This window comes from Schistocerca americana, chromosome 8 (assembly GCF_021461395.2).
Source record: "Schistocerca americana isolate TAMUIC-IGC-003095 chromosome 8, iqSchAmer2.1, whole genome shotgun sequence".
Lineage (NCBI taxonomy): Eukaryota > Metazoa > Arthropoda > Insecta > Orthoptera > Acrididae > Schistocerca > Schistocerca americana.
The window spans coordinates 332,236,867-332,258,455 of record NC_060126.1 but is presented as its reverse complement, the minus strand read 5'-3'; the positions used below and the strand labels follow the sequence as shown (position 1 = coordinate 332,258,455).

At 41.2% G+C, this 21,589-nt stretch overlaps 1 protein-coding gene across 1 annotated transcript in view; it reads right to left on the bottom strand.

Annotated features, from left to right (window-relative positions):
• Positions 1-11,224: 11,224 nt before the first annotated feature.
• LOC124545842 (ESX-1 secretion-associated protein EspK-like) overlaps positions 11,225-21,589 on the bottom strand; it is a 148,500-nt gene continuing 138,135 nt past the window's right edge. The window contains exon 5 of the mRNA XM_047124800.1: positions 11,225-11,281. Within this exon, the coding sequence (XP_046980756.1) occupies positions 11,225-11,281 (57 nt within the window). The remainder of the gene's footprint in view (positions 11,282-21,589) is intronic.

Genomic DNA, 21,589 nt, shown 5'->3' with positions numbered 1-21,589 from the left:
GGAAACACTTTCGCAAATTATGGACGCTTATAGGGGCAGCATGGCTCAATATATCTGCAGGGGTTTTCCAGCGACTGGTTGAGTCCACACAAGAGTTGCTGCACTGCACCGGGAAAAAGGAGGCCCCACACTACATTAGAAGGTATCCCATGACTTTTGTCACTTCAGTGTAAAGTTAGTATTACAGTACTGGCATATGCGGATCTAATCTTTTTCGTATAGTAGTATGCTTGCTCCAGACGAGCGATAGAAATACAATTTTTGACTGACTGTAATATCGAAAACATTTTGGTTGAAGTCTTTTCGTAACCGCAAGCGCGCAGGGACTGTAAGGTGAAACTACTAACGTGTAGGGCGGGCAGCATTGTTGTATTTTGTCCCAGATTTGTGGCATTATACTGAAGTTAAGTGAATTCGAACGTGTGGACCCCCTTTTTTTCGCTTTTACTTTGATCCATTCATTTTACGGCTACTCACATTTGATAATGGCGACATGTGAACATGGTACCTTCATTTTAGGTACACCTGCAGTGCAGTTGTAGATCATATTCTTCTTCATAAGCGTTGGGTAAATACATTAGTTACGAGTCAAAGTTTAACACAAAAAATATATGCTGCAAGACATGATACAATGGTGTCTCGAATCCCTTGTTAAATAATGAAAACTATAGACAGGTAAATAGATAATATATTGTGTTTCGTGCAATGGTTCTTTCTTCTTCTTAATACCTAAAAAATAACATTGTTCTGATAGTATTACAGTAATATCCATTTCTTGTAACAAAAAGCCACAACCTAATCCTCTAATCACGGAGCACAGACTAAGAACAGAGAGCAAATAACTTAATAGCTGCTGGTCCCTACTGCTACTGGCAGAGAGTATCTGCGGGCAATTGATAAATTATTGAGATGTTCCGGAAATTTTTGAGTACAGGCTACATGATTAGCGCATTCACAATACTGTTTGGTTGAAGACCTACACTTAAGGTCAGGTAGCTAATTATTTAATTTGCACGCAAGAAGTGATGCATTTTACTCAGTTGGTTGGCTGATACACATGCATCCGCATGTAGTGCTCAATTTTTGTTTTGGCCATCTGCATTTAGGCGAATCCTATCAGATTTTTAAAAAATTTTCAGTTTTCGCCACCTACCGATGTAAAAATTTTACAGTCACTCTTACCAATTTCTGTATTTGGCGCTTCTCGATGAACGTTTTGCATACACTCTCGAACTATCTTTCCGCAGCGTATATATAACATGTGTGTCGTGTATGTGTGGTGTACGGAAACCACATGTAGCATGCATAGACGATGTATTTGTGACGCATGCGACCATCATTGACACCAAGGCAGAAGCGACTCTCATCGCTGAAGACGACACGTCTCCATTCGTCCCTCCATTCACGCCTGTCGCGACACCACTGGAGGCGGGCTGCACGATGTTGGGGCGTGAGCGGAAGACGGCCTAACGGTGTGCAGGACCGTAGCCCAGCTTCATGGAGACGGTTGCGAATGGTCCTCGCCGATACCCCAGGAGCAACAGTGTCCCTAATTTGCTGGGAAGTGGCGGTGCGGTCCCCTACGGCACTGCGTAGGATCCTACGGTCTTGGCGTGCATTCCTGCGTCGCTGCGGTCCGGTCCCAGGTCGACGGGCACGTGCACCTTCCGCCGACCACTGGCGACAACATCGATGTACTGTGGAGACCTCACGCCCCACGTGTTGAGCAATTCGGCGGTACGTCTACCCGGCCTCCCGCATGCCCACTATACGCCCACGCTCAAAGTCCGTCAACTGCACATACGGTTCACGTCCACGCTGTCGCGGCATGCTACCAGTGTTAAAGACTGCGATGGAGCTCCGTATGCCACGGTAAACTGGCTGACACTGACGGCGGCGGTGCACAAATGCTGCGTAGCTAGCGCCATTCGACGGCCAACACCGCGGTTCCTGATGTGTCCGCTGTGCCGTGCGTGTGATCATTGCTTGCACAGCCCTCTCGCAGTGTCCGGAGCAAGTATGGTGGGTCTGACACACCGGTGTCAATGTGTTCTTTTTTCCATTTCCAGGAGTGTATATTGACGCTAAATATGCGTGACGTCACAAGCGTAGACTTCATCCGCATATAGCTTCTTCACCTGCGGTAGCACCGCAGGTGAATTAATTGCGTGACGAGCAGGGAGGGGAGTGGGCGTTGGGATGGCGAGGGGAGGTGGGGGGCGGAGACGTTGGCCTTCACAGGGCAGTAACTTGATTATGTCAGAATTCCAGCACAGAATTCCAGGATCGACGATATCATGACTTTGGTGCAATGGTCCTAGCACGTTGATACCAGAATTTCGAGAACGATGACATCATAGGCCTGATGCTATAACATGCACAACTAAATGGTTCAAATGGCTCTGAGCACTATGGGGCTTAACATCAGTCCCCTAGAACTTAGAACTACTTAAACCTAACTAACCTAAGGACATCACACAACACCCAGTCATCACGAGGAAGCGAGAACGCTACCGCACGACCACGAGCTGCGGACAAGCACAACTAAAACGTTTAGTCTGAAGTGATTCAGAGTAATTTAGATTTGAATTCTGGCTGTTAAGACGGACATAAGAATTCTCATCGCATGTTAAGCCGTGCCTTGTAGGCTTGGTTTGTGGAAGACAAATGTGCTTGCCAATTGTGACATATTAACCTATGACCTGGTGTGGTGAAGAAGGTGAGATCCGCTAACGACGTTCCCGCAACCACATGTCTCGGTGTCTCGGAGTATTGTAACCATGTAGACTAATCTGTCTAGGTGTGGAAATCTTACGAAAGACGACAGAAAGAGTGCTGCTTATCTGTGTGTCCCTGCACCTAACAGAATGCAGTGTAAGTTAATGGAACGCCTTTTCATGAAACAGAAGTGTGAATGTGCGTAGGCAAGGGTCACATGACTGAAATCACTGAAAAACGTACGTATACGAAGTAATATATCCATGATTGCAGAAAGTACGTAAATTTCAAATATATACAGAGAGACTGCAGCAAACGTTTCCCATCATGGGTGATTACAATGGACAACGTTTAACATTTTATACATCTCGTATTTACGCTGTCACACAAAGAGAACCTGAAGATATTATTATTATGCTATAGATCGTGATTTTGAGAGTAGGGGAGAATGGTTGTAACTCTCTAGAACCCACAGATTGTTGTATCAGAATCGGGTACTAGCTACCACGTACTATGCTGAAAAAATTTCCCTTACTTCACGCCTGTGGTCACAAATTTTTCGTCCTCAGGCCACCGGTTTTGGTCTATTATGACTATCTCCAAATCTCTTTTATAAAACAAGCTATAATGAAATCATATGGCAAGGAAAGCATCATGGTCTCCACAACAATTTCAGTGAAAAATTGAACGCTATAAATAAACCAGATTTTGCGTAGTTTTAAGATGCATGCAAATACCAGCAACGTAGGCAAAAGGGAAATGCACTCAAGCTGTGATCTCACCGAATTCGTTGTAGTGTCAGGTTGAATGCGCCCACTTTTGAAACACAAAATACAAGCGTCCAGATCACATCATTTCGACGAGGAAGCAGGAACTAAAGTAAGAGCCTTCCTCAATCCCAGGAGGTTCCACAGAAAACGAATTTTGATGGCTCGCGCCCTGATTAACTGCCACAGGTCAAATCTGCACATACTGTGTAACACCAATAATCAATAGATTCATGTATGTTCCGTACACGTTCCCTGCTGATATTGTACAGTAGTGTATCTGCTTAATCAAAGTCCTTGGTTGTGTAAATATGTAATAATTATGTTAATTACCTCTGTGAATGTAATAATTTGTAAAACCTGTGATTATTTTACTGTTAGATGAGCAGGGATGCTAAATATAAAACCCGTAGTAAAACCCCGCAGTTTCGAAAGTATTTTGACTGGACTGGAAAAGGTGGACTTCACTCGGAGGGCGTTTGATTCCCTTGTGGCGAGTGGTCTGTTAAAGTTGTGACTGCGATACTGAATGGTGAGCGGCAGGCTTGGTCAGCTATTGCGATTAATTTGGATGTATAACTTGAAGCAAGAAGAGCCTAGAACGGATCGTAAAGTGGGCTGTCGACGACGGTTTCATTCATTATTGGCAGTGTTTGATTAAATTTCGGCCGCCAAGAAAAGTTATATAAGAGCGTAGCTAACATCACGAAGCATGGTTGCTTTATCGCCAATTTTATAGCCGCTGTAATCTGCCACAAGCGCTACTCCTTTGTCAGAATTGTTATCTAAATATATGTATACAATGGACCAGGTATTACGTGTTGTTGTTGTTGTTGTTGTTGTGGTCTTCAGTCCTGAGACTGGTTTGATGCAGCTCTCCATGCTACTCTATCCTGTGCAAGCTTCTTCATCTCCCAGGACCTACTGCAACCAACATCCTTCTGAATCTGCTTAGTGTATTCATCTCTTAGTCTCCCTCTACGATTTTTACCTTCCACGCTGCCCTCCAATACTACATTGGTGATTCCTTGATGCCTCAGAACATGTCCTACCAACCGATCCCTTCTTGTAGTCAAGTTGTGCCACAAACGTCTCTTCTCCCCAGTCCTATTCAAAACCTCCTCATTAGTTATGTGATCAACCCATCTAATCTTCAGCATTCTTCTGTAGCACCACATGTCGAAAGCTTCTATTCTCTTCTTGTCCAAAAGTATTACGTATTGAATAATAGCTTTTTGTGGAACTTCTAAATTACGTGTGCACACCTGTGATTATCACCAATCACATTCCTAGACAAGGTCCTTTCCAAGTGAAATAATTCCGAATGTCCTGGTTCTATTAAACTAACAATTTTGCTAGTAAAACATTTTGCTGTTTTTATTAACTTTCTGGAGTATGAAGTTTATTTACTTTTCTGTACAGCACTAATTGATTTACTCCAGTAATTTTTCATCTTAAAGTTTCCTAAAGTATATTCACAAAAAGATTTTCATTAAATAAGATGCTGCCATTAAATTAATCAATGACAAAAATATGAAGTGCACATAGCTGTCTGTAAGGAAAAGCTATAGAAAGATAGGAGTATTATTTCACTCTGAACAGGTTTGCAAACTTGTAATTGTTTGTTTCTTTGTATATGTTGTTTTAAAATGGTTTTTCAAGTTGTGCAGTCATTTATAAAGCCAGTTTAACTTTGAGTCCAATGCGAGACTAGTTGCTAGGTCCCCTTGTTAATTGTTGAACAAATTTTGCATTATTCACTATACTTAAAATTGTTACTAAAGATATTTGCTATTTTCTTAATTTTGTGTGTTACTGTTTACAACTGATTATGGTTCTTCAAAGCATACCAGTTTAATAGACTCATAAGCTACTTAACTTATGTAATAAATTAAAGTAAAGCCTCTTTCTCAGCAAGTGCAGCAACCAGTACGATATTTATTTTGCACCAAAACTTTTCTTATAGATAATAGCAATATTGTCCATCTGTATCGAGTAACTTAAAGCTCAAATTTCTGAAGCCCATAGCAATCAGTACTGTTTCAAACCATGATTTCTTTTGAGATACTTAATTAAAATAATTGTAGCTCACGCTACTGCCAGTCACACTTTGTTACGAGGTTTGTATGCTCTTGTGCATTTTTTCATTATACTTCATAGTAGTTTTTGAAAATAGGAAGTCTTATTGTGACACATGTGTACTGCTTCATTGATTGGTCATTCTATGTTCAGCATAAGGGTTAGCTGTCGTATTGTTTGCTAAGGGCAAGTTACTGTATAATATTGAGAGTAACTGTGCTAGAAGAGATTAGTTGGAGTATGAAGTGAGGTTAGTTTTCTTAGGTGAGGTTTATTTCCACTTTTCCATAAAACTTGATACCACATGGCGACCGCGTATACAAGTTTACTTTCGTGTTAGGAGAACCTATGTTCAAAACCCATTTGCTTTACTATTGATGCTAAAATACCTACTTCGTGATTACGAAATTGTAGCCCCATTTCTTGTCATTAGATACAGTCACGGTAAGGCTAAACCCTTCACAGAGTAACAACTGCCAGGATATATATGACGATGGCTTCCAAAAATACACCCTTCGAGCAGACGCTGTGGGATGCGTGTTGTACGAAGCAGCAGTCGCGAGAAAGCGGCTGTGTTTCAAGATAACATTAAGGAAGAAATGAAGAAGTACTAGAAAAATTATTAGAGGAAAAAGTTTGTAGAAAAACCTTTCAAAAAGAAGTGACAAGATAGTAAAAAGTTTGCTACTGACCCAAGAATATTCAATTTTATGGTGGAGGAGGTCAATATGCAAAATAGATTTCTGGCAGTGTTGAGTGCAGTAGAGTCGTAGGCCTGTAGCGAGTCCAGTGCACTTTACGGACGTAAATACATATTGTCTACATACTGTATCCAAGTATTAGAAACTTTCAGCAGTTCGATTATTGACTTAGAAGTATGATACATATATATCTAAGATAGCGGAATTCATGATGCCACAGTACCAGACACTGTAGATGTAAAACATTGACACTTGGCAAGCATATTATTTTTTAGTTAACGTGTGTTTTGCGGAAGAAAAATACAGATAATTTAGATCAAGAAATATTTAATTTGTGGCTCCTAGTGTATTACAATGATTAAACTATGCTCATTGACAAGTGCAACTTAATCTGTAAATTATATCAGCAGTAATTGCTTGATGTAAATTTTTGCTCTATAATTTTTTTCCGTAGCTACATGTTTTTGATAAATAATAAAAATATGGAAATACTTTAAGTTACATCAATATTGCCAATATCGTTATGTTTCTCACGAATAATACAGGCTGTTTCGATATTTTTAACACGGCGCCAATTTACGCAAAATTTGAACGTGGCACCAATTTCACGATCTTATATTCGTAGATTTCCCACCACTGTGATTAGATTCTGCATTTCGTACACGTATTTCTCATACATGTATAGCGCAGAATAGCACTGACAGTTCCTCATTCTTTTGAAAGGTTCGCACGTATTCCCGAAAAATACGCCAGTATAGCCATACTACTCAGTTGCTATTTAGAAATGGACACCTAGGAAGATAGGAATAAATGAAGACCAGAAAGAATGGACTTCAAAATAAATCTACCATTTATTACTAACATTTATACCTTGATCCAACTGCTCTTTCAGGACACAGGCCTGTGGCAAGTAAGTTTTCTAGAAGGCGATGATGCGTCGCACTGACGCATTCCAAGTAGTTCAACATATATCTACACGCAAGCTCTAGGCCGACGTATCGGTAATAGTGTCTGCAGTACTTGCAAGTCAGGGGCAGTATGTGAACCTGGTTTCTGGAAGACAGTACGGTATTCAGTTGTTGAGTTATCATATTGTTATAACTGATCAGTGATTCTTTTATAGTAGGTTTTATTATACCATGAAGCTTTATTCAGTAAGTCGTGTAGCTACATTACCTATTTACAGTGTTCAGTACTCGAGCAATAAGTACAGAGCGGGCAGGCAGTGACTAGAAAAAATATTGCACAGTACAAGGTATGCAGGGTGTATGAGTTTTGTACAGATGAAAAGATTAGCAGAATATAGAAAAATACGGAGGTCAACGTCAAATAAGTCGAATGAATACTTCATACAATGTATCACGGGAAACATAACCCGTCGTATTATCCTGGATGCAGAATAGACACCAACGGAAAAAAGATTTCGGTGTGTTCCATGGAACTAGCTTTTAACATAGAAAATAGTGAAGAAGTACACTTTACGAAACTATCTTGTTCTTTCTTTTGCACTTTCCATTCGTCGCTTCCAGAAGTAGAGCGGACTATTCTAGTTCCTCTCCATTATTTAGTCGCGATGTTTTTCAGCCAGCTATCAGGTTAGCTGGTGGTGGTGCATAAGGTAGCAATTAGGAATACATGGGAGGGGCTTTCCAGTCCCGGCAATTACCTGTCAAACAAGGGAAACCTCTCACAAACCTAAGCCAGATCCGTACAATTGCAATTGCTTTATTTTTGGGGCAGTTATCCTAGACCAAAGTTAAACTGTGTGTTTGTGACTAATATGTTATATGTTGTGTACGAGTATCTGTGTGTGCAGCTTTTAAAAATCCACGGCTGATATTGTTTCTTGCCGGTCTCTCAATGGATTGTCCAGTAGCATTTTTGGTCGTATTTGCTCGGTTCGTTATTTTTTCAGAGGGGTTTCGGTTATCATTGCAGTTAACCGTTATTATACTTAATTTGTCCTTTTGAAAAATTATGATAATATTTGCAAAGCTTTTTACGCAATAATATGTTCACTCCTGAAAGTCAGTCATTCTGACCACCATTTACGCCGTTTTTAATTAAAATTAAATAAACTCATGCATTCTGTAAAGTAAGAATAATTGATTGAAACAATTGATTGAATTTTCTCATTTCCTGAGCACTGAAGGGCGATCTGTCTTAACTATTAAAACCATTCAAAACCCAAGATCACATATACCATCTTTTATTTAAACCGAACGGTTTCAACAGTTATTGCTGTCATCTTCAGGCATTTAACATCTTTTCGTCGTGAGTGAAGTTCAACGAAAAATGCACATGTTTTACAGTAAAAAGATGTTAAAGACCTGAAGATTACAGTAACGACTGAAAACGGTCGTCTTAAATAAAAGAAAAAATATTTTGCGATGTTGGCTTTTGAATGGTTTTTATGAAAGGAAAAAAATTGCGTGAATACGATAGTGTTTATTTAGACCTAAATATGAAAATTTTGAGTTAGTTACCTGCCCTGCATGAAACCGACATTCCCTGGTTGAAGGGGTAAGACATATTTAACTCTGACTGTTCGGAGCTCCGATACCCTAAAAATTGTTTTGATAATGAAGATTCATTTCTGCGACTGTTTTCTGTATGAAGAAATGATTGTTTTTACAAGTGACTGAGTGGAATTAGCACAATAAATCGCAGAGGTTAAAAATGAATAATGTTTTTCAATGCTAAGTATTTGGAAAACACAGATCGCCATATTACGAAGTATGGATTGTTTATATCAGCCCCTGAACTATTGCAGCCATCCACACGATAGGTAAAGACTGACTTTTTATACAACCATCTCTCAGTGGATTGTTTTTATTCTGCAAAATAGTGCTAATTCCCAAGAGTTATATGCTACGAATTTTGTAGATTTTTGCCAGTAATCCAGTTGTGTAAGATTGCCATACACTGTAGGGAACGTTGTCTATGTGTGAAACTGAATACAGTAACAATAAACCACAAATTGATTAACACATGTAAAACAAATGACCGAGAGTAAGAGACAGTGTGGGTAATGATGTGGGAAAAACAAGCAAAGTCAGGTTTAGATACAGCTAAAACTTCCATGTATTGATTTATGGATAGCCACAGGCTGTGCGAGAGAGAGAGAGAGAAAGACTACTTAAGAAATACTTGTAGGGCAATCATTGAAATTCTGCTAGGGCGTGTGGGATATTTAACCAGGCTGACAGAACGGGAGCTGCGTGGTCACAGATTGGCGGGAGAACGTCAACGAAATGGTAGAATTACTAACATGGCAGGAGACTCTCAGAACACACGTCAACCTGGTTACAAAAAAGTCCAAGAATCAGTTTTCAGGAATGAGTCTACAAACATTTTATATCGCCACATGTCGCAATCCTGAACAGCATAAAACTGTAAAATTAAGGTGGATAACATGCAAGCACAGCTGTATAGCTTTCTATTCTCAATAGACTCCGTCCGTGAATCTATCTGTAAGGAATCCTAGTATATGGTACAACAAAAACTGCATTTAATTGTGAACTGTGTACAGATTCGCAGAATGTAAATGTAGACATGTACGAAGATATAAGTGTTGATATTACCCTTGATACGGCGTCCATTTGATTGTTTTGAGGACTAGATTTCAGACTAAAGGAAGAATGATGCCGTATGTCGTTCTGCAGTAACGAGGCTAGCCGTTCAGAGTCTACCAGTTATTTGTGAAACACTCTCATTCTGTGACATAAAGGCAAATTTCTTACACCTGATGGGCTGTCTTTGACTTTCCCTATGGCTCATTCTAGACACCCGAGCTTGAATCGTTTCGGATTTGCTGCTGCATGGACATCTGAGCAAAGCATCTTCTAATTGAAGGGCCATATTTCCGCGTAAGACAAAAACCCGTTTCTTTAATGTACTGACCACACGCCAATCTGTGTAATGTTTTTGATATATCACCTGAAACGTTCTTCAAATAGTCGTGTAATGGAATAATTCTGCAGGGGAAAAGTGTTCATTTTAATTTTGAATCGTTACGTATTATTTTATATCAAAAGCTGGGAAAAATTTCTGCAGAACAATTTTCAGACATCATGGTATATGCAGGCTAGCCTTATCTGCAGTTTGATCGTGTGTGGTATTGTTGAAATGTGTCAAGAGACTATTAAGATGTACTTTAGTGTCCTGTGTGATAAAACACAATTTAAATTCGATTACATTTGATAAATGATAATACTTGTTTATTGGAAAAATCAGTGATCTATTGCACACAGGAAGTAATGCGATAATGGTTGTTGTTGTTGTGGTCTTCAGTCCTGAGGCTGGTTTGATGCAGCTCTCCATGCATGCGATAATTATAAACTTGTAAAAAATGACAGTAAGTGCCCGAAAACGGTAAGAGAAATAAAATTTCTTTTGTACAGGGGATTGCTGATTACTTCAGTAATGGAAATACACCTGTTGCAGAAATACCAAGCAATGATGTCACGCAAATATGAAATACGGTACGTTTAGAATATACCGTCAATGTAATGAGAAAACTTGCAGTCCAATCATACACTGTATGAGATATTTTTCAGTGTGATGTATAATTTCTTATCATTACCATCATAGAAATCGACATTGCTATATTTTGGTACTGATATTTCACGTAACTCACAGCAATCATTACATCAAAATTTCTGAATAGTAGTCAACTCGTACTCAGTCTGAGAAACATCCACTCGAGAAATGTCGAATATTAATGTTCTGGGCGTAGAACGCGTTGCACATACTCCACTTGTAAATAACACGAAAATGTATGGTTTATTGGTTTTGCTGATGCCTTGAACAGTTTCTCCTTCGATGACACTTTGGCTATCAGAGAAGCCTCAAACTCTATAACACACGATATACGAAAGTAATCCTGGCTTATCAGGGAGGCCTTCAACACTATAACACACAGTATGTGAAAGTGCTCCTCGCTTAGTTGTCCCTGCATCAAGATTCCTCCTTCTTCTTTTGTTCGTTTGTGAATATAACTTGCATCTTGACAGCCTGCAACAAACAGAACACAGAAATGTTATGTTTAAACTGCCATGTGCAAGACATCCATCAACAATCCCAAATATTACACTACTGGCCATTAAAATTATTACACCACGAAGATGACGTGCTACAGACGTGAAATTTAACCGACAAGAAGAAGATGCTGTGATATACAAATGATAAGCTTTTCAGAGCATACACACAAGGATGGCGCCCGTGGCGACACCTCCATCGTGCTGACATGAGGAAAGTTTACAACCGATTTCTCATACACAAACAGCAGTTGACCGGCGTTGCATGGTGAAACGTTGTTGTGATGTCTCGTGAAAGGAGGAGGAATGCGTACCATCACGTTTCCGACTTTGATAAAGGTCGTATTGTAACCCATCGCGATTGCGGTTTATCGTATCGCGACATTGCTGCTCGCGTTGGTCGAGATCCAATGACTGTTAGCAGAATATGGAATCGGTGGGTTCAGGAGGGTAATACGGAACGCCGTGCTGGATCCCAACGACCTCGAATCACTAGCAGTCGAGATGACAGGCATCTTATCCACATGGCTGTAACGGATCGTGCAGCCACGTCTCGATCCATGAGGCAACAGATGGGGACGTTTGCAAGACAACAACCATCTGCGCGAACAGTTCGACGACGTTTGCAGCAGCATGGACTATCAGCTTGGAGACCATGGCTGCGGTTACCCTTGACGCAGCATCACACACAGGAGCGCCTGCGATGGTGTACTCAACGACGAACTTGGGTGCACGAATGGCAAAACGTCATTTTTTCGGATGAATTCAGGTTGTGTTTACAGCATCATGCTGGTCGCATTCGTGTTTAGCGACATCGTGGTGAACACACATTGGAAGCGTGTATTCGTCATCGCCATACTGGCGTAATGGTATGGGGTGCCATTGGTTACACGTCTCGGTCACCTCTTCTTCGCATTGACGGTACTTTGAACAGTGGACGGTACATTTCAGATGTGTTACGACCCGTGGCTCTACCCTTCATTCGATCCCTGCGACCCCCTACATTTCAACAGGATAATGCACGACCGCATGTAGTAGTTCCTGTACGGGCCTTTCTGGATACAGAAAATGTTCGACTGCGCTACCGTGACCAGCACATTCTCCAGATCTCTGACCAATTGAAAGCGTCTGGTCAATGGTGGCCGAGCAACTGGCTCGTCACAACACGCCAGGCACTACCCTTGATGAACTGTGGTATCGTGTCGAAGCTGCACGGGTAGCTGTACCTGTACACGCCCTCCAAGCTCTGTTTGATTCAATGCCCTGGGTTGTTCTGGGTTCTGATTTCTCATGATCTATGCACCCAAATTGCGTGAAAATGTAATCAAATGTCAGTTCTAGTATAATATATTTGTCCAATGAATACCCGTTTGTCATCTGCATTTCTTTTTGGTGTAGCTATTTTAATGGCTTACTTGACTGACTTAATTCCTTTGGCCCCTATGGGCGCATAGGGCATCCAGGAGAACTCGCCATCCGTCTCTGTCTTTGGCCATTTGCCTCAATTCTGCCCAGGTCTTGCCAAATCTTTTTGCTTCCCCTTCCACTGTCCTCTTCCATGTGCCTCTTGGTCTCCCTCTCTTCCTGTCTTCCTCTCTTCCGTGTTCCCTGGGGATTCCATTCCAATGCTTTTTTCTCAGTGGTTCCCTCTGGTTTTCTTAAGGTGTGCCCCAACCATTCCCACTTTCTCTCTCGTATCTGGTCTTCTATAGGTATCTGGTTTGTTATTCGCCAGAGCTCCTCATTAAGTATTTTTCCTGGCCACCAGATATTTATGATGCGTCGAAGACATCTATTTATGAAGCTTTGTAACTGGGATGTTATCTTTTTATCCATTTTCCAGCTTTCACTGGCGTACAGAAGGACAGCCTTCACATTTGCATTAAAAATACGGATTTTTGTTTTGTACGTGATATTTCTATTTTCCCATATTGGATAGAATTTTTTGAAGGCAGCATTTGCCTTTTTAATGTGGTTTTTCACATCATCTCCAGATCCACCATCTTCCGCCACTATACTACCCAGATACAGGAATGACTTGACAGTCTCCACCCGCTGCTCACCTATTAACAATGGCACCTCCATGTTCCCTGAATTTACTCTCATTTCCTTTGTTTTGCCTTTATTTATCTCTGCTTCTTCTTTCAACAAGTTTAATTTAGCTTGCATATCAGTCAGCCTTGGAGCTAGTAAAACTATGTCATCTGCAAAATCCAAATCCTCCAGACGTTCGTGGATCCCCCGCTGGATTCCTCGTCTCCTGGCTGCTGTGAATCTTCTCATAACAGAGTCTAGAACGAGTATTTTAATGGCCAGTAGTGTATTTACTGTTTTATCAATGCATCACGCACACAAGGAAATGGCGTAAGCATCTAACTGGACAGAATCTCATCTAGTTGAATGTTGGACGTACATTGACGGAAAAAAATCACAACACGAAGAAGGAGTTGTGCGACATAAACGACATTTGATAGGCGTGTTTCTACATCTGACAGATGACGTCTGTTCAAATTTCGCGTTACTCCCATAAGAGTGCTACTAGTAGCGCCGTTATGAGGATCCAAACAGCTTTGCTTTAAATACACGCTCTAACAGTCGTGTGCGTTATTTACCTTTCAGACTGGACGTAGTGAATTGACGTTAGTATTTAAGGCGACAAAGACACCATACCGATACCTCTCTAAATTTGAACGATGTCGTCTAATAGGCTACGAGAAGCTGGATGTTCCCTCTGCTGTATTACGGAAAGACATGTAGCCACTGTACTTAGTTGCTGGCAGCGGTGGTCACAAGAATTTATGGTCGTAAGTAGGCAGGCTTCCGGAAGGCCACGTGGTACTACCGAGAGGGACGACCTTTGTGTTCAGTACCTATATGGCTCAGGTGCATCGTATTTCATCTGCAGCAGCAGTTGGTACTGCAATGACTCAACGAGCTGTTCCAAATCCGTTACTTCAAGGACAGTTCCGAGCCAGAAATCCCGCAGTGCGCATTCCACTGACTCCAAACCACCGCCATTTGCGACTTCAGTGTTGTCAAGTACGAACTCATTGGGGCGGTAAGGGGGGGCGGGTGGAGTGTAGTTCGGTTGTATTTTCTGATGAAAGCTGGTTCTGACACGGTGACAGAGAGGTCGGGTGTTGCTTACAAGGAGCCCAGTCGAGGGCCTGCAAGCAACCTTTCTGCTTGCTAGATACACTGGACCTTTACCTGGAGATATCGTCTGGGCTGCGATTTCGTATGACAGCAGGAACACTTTCGTGCTTATCCCATATACACTGACTGCAAAACTGTGCGTCAGTCTGGTGATTCCACCTGTTGTGCTGCCATTCAGCATTCCAGGGGATGTTTTCCAACAAATGAAGGCTCGTCCACATATCGCTGCTGTAACTCAACATGCTCTACGGAGTGTCGATTTGGTGCCTTCACCTGCTCGATCACCAGATTTGTCTCCTATCGAGGGTATATAGGGCCTCATCTGACAACAAATCCAGCGTCACCCACAAACAGCATTAGCCATCCCTATATTGACCAACTAATTGCAAAAGGCATGGAACTCCATTCCAGAGACTGATATCAGTCACCTGTACAACACAATGCAAGCACGTTTGCCTGCTTGCATTCTACATTACACCAGTTATTAATGTACCAACATAAAATATTTGCAGTAGCTTATCTGGCGCTTACGTCAGCCTATTATCATGCGTGTTTTATCCTGACGAATGTATTCTCGAAACTTAATTACTCCATACTAATAACTTTTCGGTGTTCTTATTTTTTCCGTCAGTGTATTATTGTAAGTTTTCACTATATAGAGGATGTTCACATCTACAGCCGCAGATACGCATATTACAAAGACTTAAAATTTTTTTTCAGTTTCAATGACACACTGATACTTGCAATACCATCCAGAATTCACATTTACGCTACCTGCCACATGTTCTCAAGCTGTAATACACTCTTAGTATGGCAAGCTCGTTCTAAACTATTATCCTAAGGAAAGCATTTAAAATAGGCAGTGAACCATTTTCATTTGAGGCTCACATGAATTCAGTGCTTCCTAGAATATGATAACATTTATTCTTCCAGACTTTCGCTATACGTTGAAGGTGAAACTCACCTACAATTTTTGCGCCACTTCTTGTATTGTTTTCAAGGTTGTTTTTCTTCGCTGTATCAATAACAGAGCAGGAACAGCAATTTATCGTGGCATGCATTACGTAAATTTTATTCAAACTAGCTTATTTCCTGCGAGGCAATATCTTTAAGTACTGCACATCGTTAAATCAGTGGTTGTTGTAGCGTGAGGTTAGTTGTCCGTTTCTGTTCTTATGTTCTGAAAAATTACTACCGCTAAATCCAAATAAACGCAGATTCATTTATTTTGACTGTACTTGTAGTGAGAGTATTAATAAGATATGAGGAAACAAGGATTCTCTGACTAAAATATTGATTACTCTTAATTGTGAGGTACACGTGAAATGTAAAATCGTACTGCGCCAAGCATATTCACATTTAGGAAAATATTTTTGCCTATATAGAAAAATTCCATCTACCTGTAGAAACTGCCAGTATATGCAGAAAGGATTTTTTCCACTCTTTAAGTCCGCGTGGCAATTAAAAATATTTTTATAATAATTCAGACTTTAGCCGCCTGTCGCAAAATGACATAAGTTACGTAATATTTACTGCAATGCGACTTCAGCAAAGGTGACTTAGAAACACATGTACACTGATCAGCCAGAACATTATGGCCATGGATAGCAGCGTCACCTGGCGAGGAATAACTGCTAGTCAGATACACACACGGTCATGTACTATAAGTGAGCGTGTTCTCCGTGTGTAGAATGTGGAAGACGTGAGATCTCAGTTTCACCGAGGGAAGAGAGTGATGGTCTGTAGGCTCCGCACAACCAATTTGTAAACTGCACTTGTAGGGTGTTCGAGGAGTCGAGGAATGCTGTGATGAGTGTCTTCAACAAGTGGGGAAATCAAGGTGAAATCACGTCCAGACGTCGTGGGGTTGGGTGGCCTTCCCTCATTAAAGATGTTGGGCGTCATTGGCTGGGTGGACTGATAAAACAGGACAGGAGGCGAACTATGGTAGAACTAACATCAGACTTTAATGCTGGGCAAAGTGAGTCTAAACACATCGTGCACCCAACACTCCTACGGTGAGCCTCCGCAGTCGACAACCCATGCATGTGCCAAAGCTAACACCATGACATCGGCAACTACAAATTAAATGGCCACGTGACGGCCGGCACTGGGCGTTGGCGGAGTGGCAGAGTGTTGCATGTTCTGATAAATCTGGTGCCTTCTTCATCATGCCGATGGGAGGGCGCGAACCAGTCGTCTTCCAAGGGAACGGCTCCATGACCCCTGTACTGCAGAACGGAGACAAGCTGACGGCAGTTCCATTACGCTCTGGGGAGCATTCACATGGGCACCCATGGGTCTACTGGAGCTCGTACAAGGCGTCATGGCAGCCAAGAAGTGTCGTACACTGGTTGTAGACCACGTACACCCCTTCATGACGATCATGCTTCCCGACGGTAGTGACATTTTTCAACAAGATAATGCGCCATGTCCCAAGGACAAAAGTGTGATGCTCTAGTTCTAGGAACACAGTAGCGACTTCCAGCTGAAGCGCTGGCTCCCCAATCCGCCAGATCTGAACCCGATTAAACACATCGGGGACGTGACTGAACGTGGAGTCACGGCTCACCCCCCCCCCCCCCCCACCCTTCCTGATCGAATTAACAGGAATTATGTAGCCTGTGTGTGCAGATTTGGCGCCAATTCCCTCCAGCGATCTACCAAGGCCTCTTTACTTCCACACCACGACGTATCGCCTTTATTATCCGTGCCAAAGGTGAATAAGCCAGCTATTAGGGTAGGTGGTAGTAACGCTCCGGCTGATCAGAGTACCTGCATCCCTTGTTTGCTGCAGTCCTGTACAAAGACCATATTTTCTACGCTTGGACAATGTGACATAATCCGTCGTACCAGCGGGGAATGACTATATGTACAGGACACTCCTGTCACACAATATGTCGAGTTGTCTATGTTGTTAAGTTACCGCCGTAAAATGGAAAGTAAATTATGTAACGAAGAAATTATTTCATTCTGAAAACCTCATTTACCGTCTTGAGATTAAGAACAGATATTCAGTATTAATGGTTCAGTTTAATTAGCAGTAATTAAAATTACCTTGTATCTTAGAGCTACCATGTGTGTATTCGGGAGTACAATAAATTGGCAATGAGTAATTCAGATGACATGTGGGAGCAGGCGGCTTAGCATAGAATCCCAGCCCACATTGAATGAGACATGTTCTCAACATACTTATTTTATTAAAAGAGATTATTTTACTTATTTATTAAACCTGTTCTGATTAGGGCCATGAGGCCCTCCCTTACAGCAGACCAGAGTTTCACATATACAGTACCTTTTTTACATCATAAATTCCAAAAGAATAACAATTTTTATGACAAATACTATCGTTAAAATGATCTGAGTCAAATTGCATTATGAGTAAAAAATACTATGACCTGATAAAGTTAACACTGGCAGTACTAGCACTAATGCATCTGCCACTAGTAGTGCTAATAACAATAATAATAATGGTGGCCGATGAAAAGAATTTATACGCGTATAACAAGATGTTTTCTGATTCTGGGGAAAGAAAATTTAAGGAGATTGCACCAGCTAAGAATACTGGGAAAAGAGGAAGATCTGGTTGGAAAGAAGGATGTGCAAACATAACCAGTGTATGATCCTTATTGTTGCTTCAGTAGATACGTCATTAACTGTTTCCTGAAGCTGGAGAGGTTATTGAGTTCTATAATATAATACGGAGGTTTATTCCAGAGTCGGGACCATGATGCTGCGAAGGACTTCGAGAAAGTGGCTAAACTTTGGAGTGGGACAAAGGGTTTTGCTCAGATGAGAAGGTCTATTTGTGCCATGTTGTTCAGACAAAAGCCGTATGGTCGAGGAGAGATATGAGGGACAGTGAACATTGTCGTATGGAGATCTATGAGCTTGTCTGCGCGCATGTAGGATAGCTGGGCATATGATGATGAAATATCAACAAGGGGAACATCAAAGATGTAACGAACACAGGGATTCATAACTAGTTCCAGGCGCCGTGAGTTCGCCTGCGAAAGGCCTTGCATAATAACGTGGCTACAATCAATAACTGGAAGTAAAAGTGTGATTACAAATTTCTTTTTCAGGACAATAGAGAATAGCTTTTTTTATGTTTGTAGGAAATGAGTGACGCTGTTGCCTTCTCTCACAGTGTAGTTACGTGCTCATTCCAATTTAGACATTATTATTTCTAGACTCTTTGCTAAGAGATAGAAGTCGATATTTGTTCTATTTATGGTCTAAGATGGTAAGGATTGCCGGTATATCAGGCTAATGAGTCTAGAATGACCAACCACTACCGCTTGGGTTTTAGATCGGTTGAGCCTTAGCCCGTTTTGATGGTGCACACAGGTCGGTACTGATATGCTCGAGAGCTTTCTTCAGGTTTATTGGTTTTGCGTTGCGATACGATTGGAGGTCATCAGCATACATATGGTATCTGCAGTAGGCCAGAACTGATGACGCGTCGTTTAGGCACAGAGAAAATAAGACCAACACTGAAGCCTGGGGGACGTCTGATACTACCTGTCTTCAGTGTGACTTTATGATGCCGGACATTGTAGCTATAGCTGGTGACACCAACAAACTTTCTGTACAATAGCCCTTCCAGCGGGAAATTTAAGTGAATGTTTTCTTCTTCAAACGTTTCGCTACTTCAGCTTGCCCCTACCCATCATCGAACAATAGTCACACACTCATAGATACATTTGCAACGAAATCCCGAAACAGAGTAATTCGTAACTCTCAGATACCTGCATCTGGCATGTCCGTCCATGAAATAATTTTCATGACATACTTGCTAGAATGTCCTAGAAATAAATCGCAACTGATTACGTACCGAGAATTCAAATGCATTAATTTATATGAACTTCCAACTGAGGCGCAAGAATTAGTTCAATGGACGTCTTTTCTCAGCCGTAAACGAAAACCTTCATTGGTTTACTAACAAAATCCCACGATTATACAACAAATATGCTCACCTAAAGACCGGAAAAGTAAGAAGGAAACTTGATCCACTGTCGCAGCTGAAGAACTGAACCGATACTTCACATTAATGTGCCAACGCATTTGAATTCCTGAGGGACCAAACTGCTGAGGTCATTGGTCCCTAGATTTACACACTACTTAAACTAATTCAGGCTGAGAACACACACACCCATTCCCGAGGGAGGAATCGAACCTCCGGCGAGAGTACTTGACATTACCTACAACCCTAGCTGAACCACAAACCAAACAGAGACTCATTGATTATTTCAAAGGGTTAACAGATTGCAGCCACGAAAAATTTTGTCTACAGTACCTTACTTTCAATACCTAAAAAAAGAAAGCCATCATGTGTATCATATCACCATCTACTGGATGCAACGGCATCATAGTCCAATTGTTGAAGCTTGTTACTGACTATATATTCAACCACTCCTTCATCACAAGTGTTTTCCCTCAGGCATGGAAATAGGGATTAGTTAAGCCAGAACCTAAAAATAAAGCTGAAACAACACCCTCTTACTACCCCCCCCCCCCCCCCCCCCCCATTTGCATTCTTGGCACGCTCCAAGGTTTTAAAATGTATAGACCATGACCAGCTAACAAACTCCTAGCTGTCTACAACCTGCTGGACGAATACTAATCACGTTTCTGTAAACATCGCAGCACAAAATGTGCCTTATTAAAGGTAACAAATGACTTGAAGCTTGCCATGGACACACAAGAGGCAACTATCATGTGCGTCTTAGATTTTAACAAAGTCTTTGACACTATGGACTTCGATATTTGACTTGACAAACTTAGGAACCTAAGTCTGTCGCCAAGTGGAGTGCAATGGTTTCGCTCATGCTTGACGTCTCGCCAGCAACACGTCATGTCCGGCACAGTGTGTTGAGACCACAACCAGATTCTCACGATCTCTGTTGATCCATCATGAACAGAGGACATCGACTGGTTCAGTAATTGTCAGTATCAATGACATTCACCAACAGCCATGTAACTTAATTTGTTATTTTGTTTTATTTTGCAGGCTACCAAATTCAGTATTTCATTATGCCATCTTCAGGCCCCTGCATAATAAGAGTATACATGTAGTGTATATCAGGGTGTACAAAGTAAGCTTACAGAAAGTGAAGGGTAATCATAACAGCGCTTAAATCTTAAAAATAAAAATAGCGGCGTTAAACCACATCTCTGTGTACATTCAGCACAATACACTAAAACATGTGTACATATTTGTTAGTCGTAAAATAATTTAACAGCACAGATTTACAAGAGAACATGCAAAAACATTAAAAAGATGAGAACAAGACAACATAAATCATGATCTCCGTTGAAGCAAAGCTTGCCTTTTTCTTATTTTGCATGTAAAATCCTATAAATTTCTTATAGATGAGGAACCCACTAGTATATATGATGACCTACTTCCTTTGAAGTAAAATCACACAGTAACCCATGAGGTACAATAGTATGCATATTTAGGGCCTAGATCCTACATGATGACTGGGTGTAGTGTGATGTCCTTAGGTCAGTTAGGTTTAAGTAGTTCTAAGTTCTAGTGGACTGATGACCATAGATGATAAGTCCCATAATGCTCAGAGCCATTTGAACCATTTGAACCTAGATACTATCACAACTGGTGATATAATTAGTTGACACAGCATCAAAAAAACAATTTGACGCAAAACCCAACAGCAGTCGACATACTATGAGAAAAACAGCGTACAAAGAGTACGTTAAGGATATTCACAAATATCTTGTGGGATTAGGTCATACAGCAAATCGAAATAAAAAGATAAGATTTGGTTTCTCTTATATCTCTACCACAGTGAAATAAACCAACAAGAATTCAAATCCTACTTAACGAAGGGGAGTCCTCCAAGTTCTCAGCCGACAATGTCATACTATTTTCCTGGGACTATAAAAAAATACCCTAACGACCTATTTATAGATGACGAACAAATCTAAATAATAAGCCGTAGCAAGTTGTGTTGCGATAGGTAACGTGTATATGGAAAAAGAAAAATGGTAAGTGAGTGGGCGAAGCCCACAAAGGGAATAACGTATTTGCGAGCCAAAGGGGAACCTATTGTGCGCGAAAAAGAATTTAGGCACTAGAACCATATTACAAAGCACTCGTGGGGTA